General features: G+C 33.2%; 1 protein-coding gene across 1 annotated transcript; it reads right to left on the bottom strand.

Annotated features, from left to right (window-relative positions):
* Positions 1-1,988: 1,988 nt before the first annotated feature.
* Positions 1,989-3,700, bottom strand: LOC137385659 (receptor-type tyrosine-protein phosphatase epsilon-like). The gene is made up of 4 exons (XM_068072175.1): positions 3,660-3,700; positions 3,201-3,349; positions 2,807-2,942; positions 1,989-2,303 (listed from the first exon to the last, which is right to left on the bottom strand). The coding sequence occupies exons 1-4, from the start codon at positions 3,687-3,689 to the stop codon at positions 2,253-2,255; spliced, it is 366 nt and encodes a 121-aa protein (XP_067928276.1). The 5' UTR covers positions 3,690-3,700; the 3' UTR covers positions 1,989-2,252.
* Between the last annotated feature and the right edge of the window lie 366 nt (positions 3,701-4,066).

Genomic DNA, 4,066 nt, shown 5'->3' on the forward strand with positions numbered 1-4,066 from the left:
TCTTTATTAACAATCTCATCTGATAACTCTGGCTCTGCGCCTCAAATAGCCATGCTACTGCGCATATGGGCCTTCGTTGCACCATAATTTTTCTTTCATTTTGTTGTGTTGTGATTTAATGTAAAATAAAAGAAACAAACAATATATCAGATGACAATCTCAAGAGTGTATTACATGCACTGTACAACTTAAACTGCTAGAGAGATGCAGGAAGTATCTCCTTGCGTATCATCCTCCGGCAACTCTTAAACTAAAAGTTCATATGTAGAACAAAATGGTTCATATTTACTTATAACTTATTTGAAGGTTTTTGAACCAGGCAATAGTATTGCATACGAGTCAGACAGTGGACCAACTATTCTTTTCAATTGAAATCGTTTTATGGGCTCTCCAATTATTCTGCAAAAACTACCCTGGAAAATTATGTATTGATGGGTTAGCTTGCTGAGATAGATCTAAAGGTTTTAGCACAATTAGTGTTTTTCAATTATAGAGTTGAGGTCCACCTCTTAACACATGTCATCAAATATCGTTACGATAAGTTTTGTGTACAGCATTTTATTATCACATTAGGCTAATAATATATTTGGTACTCACAAAGTCATTTATGAACTCTGGTCGACTCCGCCGGACCAACTTAAATTCCAGAACAATATCTATTTCCTGTTCAATGCGAGCCCTCAAGAAAAGATACATGGCTACATGGCTGGGATCGTATCTCTTACAAATAATAACTTCGAAGGATGAAAACTATGTCGTTATGATGTAACCACAATCATTGTGATATATGTGTGATGTGATAGAGATTATCTATTCTCGCAGGATAAATTGTAATTGTAGAAAGTCAGAATGACAACAATTAAAAAAAAATCATGAGAATTAGTAAGACTTAGGTATTTAGCTATCAAATTATCTTAACTTTCACAGGAAGTAGCCAACAAGCTACCCTGGCCCTTTCCAAAACTGTGAGTCTATATTATTATAAATTATTTAGTTACCTATTCTGTTTTATTAGGCCATATTAAACAAGCTCCTAGCAAACTTATCATGTATTTTCTTTTAAAACATTATTAGCATTTTGACAGAATTGTTCTGGAATAAAAAATACATTTAAAACTGTTTTTCAAAACACTATATTTTGCAAAGTTTTACACAAGGTACTATAAATATGTAAAGTTATAAGAAACTTTTAACAGCTCTGACATACTAGATAAATGAGTCTTTGGCCTGTGATGCAACAACTGTGAAAACCTACTACTGTCTTCACAAACCAAAAAAAATTGTTGTTTCCTCATGTTTTCATAAAAAGAAACACACAAACTGTTACTCCTCCAAAATGAGGCTTTCTTACAGAGAGGTTAAATGAGCTATTTATTACTGTTATCTCTTGCTACTTTTACTCTATCTGTTTCCACCAAAATTTCAGCTTCTAAACAAAGAAACAATGCCATTGATGTTGCAGCTTACCAACTATTACCATAGCTATGTTTTTAATGTACAGCAGAAAAAAAAATCTTGTTGATTGACTCGCTTGCCATAATAAAGCTGTTATCTGTAAGTCAAAAACTGCAGCAGTCTTTTTCTTTAGTTTAGCTTGGAGTATGAGACTATTTTTTTACTTTCAATTTTAACAGGCCCATCAACTTGAGTACAAACTCTTCCTACTTTTCATTTTTAATCAGAAGGTCGCCAGAGCAAGGTTTAACGTGCTGCGGCCGTACATAGTCTAATTCTGATCTTAAAGCCATCTCTGCTTTCCGAAATTTGTTCAATACTGCCCTATGTAATAAACACCTTAAAAATTAACATACATGTACACAGACACTTTAGAAATTAAATTGCACAGACACTTTAGAAATTAATCTTTAGTTTATTAGCCATAAAGTGAATTTAGATAAAGCATGATGTACAGAGTAAATGTATACCTTGACATTTGATAAAAACAGACTGAATGTTCACATCTTTTGAAACCAAATTGTGGTATCCCTTATTCATAAAAGTTAAATCTATGAGAATAAATGATGAAATTTTCAATACAAATGTGTATGGAAAAAGATAGATTGTCATAAACAAAATAATGCTTTAGTTACTGCATTATTTTAGTTATTATTATAGTATCGTTTAAGCAGGTGTAGTCTTCGTAAGTGCTCATTGTCTGTTTAAATTAATTGATAACTTGCACCATCAGAACTCATGCAGATATAGACACTGGTGATGTAAAAACTCTTTGAAGTAAATTTTGATGTGTCCAGCTATGTGCTCAGAGAGAATAGTACCAGGTTGTAGAGGTACAAGTAGTCCTCCTGTAAAAACAGAGGTTCACACTTGCATACATCATACACATCTGTTTGGACATTTTTGGCAGAATGTTGTAAAAATCTGAGAGAAAAACATGATGATTGCGATAATGTTAGAGCTCCGCCCTTAAGGTACCCATACTAGATGCTACGACTCAGATAACAGTGAGTGTACTATAAGGATTACTAAAAGATAGCTATACAGTAAATTTTCAGAGTATATATAATTGGCTAAATGATTGTTGAGAAACTCAATTGAAAAAATTAAACATTTTACATTGGCTCTAAGAATAACTGTTAGAAATGCCATTACTTCACAATGAACTAGATCGCACTACTCAAACAGACGCCTTATTTTTGTAATAACCCAATATGCAAACACAAATCTTCTCGAAGCAGATAAATCTAACAATGCTGTGTAGCTTTCCACAAGGTTGCAGGTTTTGAAAGATTACCAATAAATGTTCAATCAACACTATGAAGGCATCTACGACTGATCAGCCACCTACCAGGGTAAACACAGAGTTAGGGTTTCTGCTTCGTACAGCCAGAACTGAACCATAAACATCTACCAATTGTTCAGTGTTTCCCTTTTCCATGGCGTTGTAGGCTGCTACAAAAATGCCTACTTTTCTCTCACTCTCTCTACAATTAGAGAAACCATTGATCTGGCTGAAGCGGTGACAATGATAGTTTGATACAATATATCTATTGTGATTTTAGAAACAATACAGATAGGCAGCTGAATCATCATTCTGAAATGTGCCGTTTTCACAATTGTTCACTTTATGTAAATTTAAGACTGATATAAGCTAAGAACATTGTCAAGGTTTTTATTTAGTTTTGTAAACGATGGTTGCTTAAATCATATCAGTTTTATTTTGTCAGTCAGTTATTACTTACGAGTCCATCACGCATATCTTGCCTTCTGTGTCATATTGAACTTGTCTCTCAACAGCACTTAGGTAGTATAGCAAAGAACTGTAGTACGGTTGACCCTTCGCTTCTCCATCAGCCCAAACGTTGATCTTCATGAGAACAACTGGTTGACTCTGTAATTTTAATTCAACTTATTGGTTACTCTAGATGATGCTGCCTAAGTTTTTACTGTTTAGACAACCTTATACTTTATACATCAAAGATTACATTGACATGACTTGAATTGTTTTGGAATATATTAGCCCCCAGTGGATGATTATTTTTCATGTTAAAATACTATTGCTAGCCAGAGTTTTGTAAATGTGAGAGATAACCCAGCTGTGTATTGTTATGGTCGTATAAAAATTTCATTCAAAGATGAATTTATTTCTATAATTATTTATCCATGAAAAAAGTATTAGAAGTACCGACAAAGAGACTCACATTCACTGTTATATTGATTATTTCTATCATCTGATTGCACTTTGAATTCACTCTGTCAACAAGTATTTTGCCAAAGGAGGCAGAGGTTTCATCAGAATGAGGAAGGAATCCGCTCATCTGCTGCAGAAAATTGTTTGCACAAATAAAATACTTAATCATATGATAAATTACATAAGGGTTGTATTCAGTTAAACAATAATCAAACATTTATAAAAATAAATATCTGTTGAGGCAGCAAAAGGCAACTTCGAGGCCATTTGCTAGTTGATCACATAGTTTCTTTATATTCAAGCCTAGTTTAACTGTAATACATTTACTAACTTTTTTAGTTATAAGCACCAGCAACTTAGTAATCTCTATAAATATGTACTATAAATGATAAATGAGAAAATAAGCTAGTGGTAGTG

This window comes from Watersipora subatra, chromosome 1, assembly GCF_963576615.1.
Source record: "Watersipora subatra chromosome 1, tzWatSuba1.1, whole genome shotgun sequence".
Lineage (NCBI taxonomy): Eukaryota > Metazoa > Bryozoa > Gymnolaemata > Cheilostomatida > Watersiporidae > Watersipora > Watersipora subatra.

Bases quoted from the DNA above. Each gene is read 5' to 3' on its own strand.
- LOC137385659 (XM_068072175.1), bottom strand. From the start codon at position 3,689: ATGATAGAAATAATCAATATAACAGTGAAT. The intron at 3,350-3,659 runs GTGAGTCTCTTT...TTAAAATTACAG, and splicing joins TAATCAATATAACAGTGAAT to AGTCAACCAGTTGTTCTCAT. The intron at 2,943-3,200 runs GTAAGTAATAAC...CTCTAATTGTAG, and splicing joins AAGATATGCGTGATGGACTC to AGAGAGTGAGAGAAAAGTAG.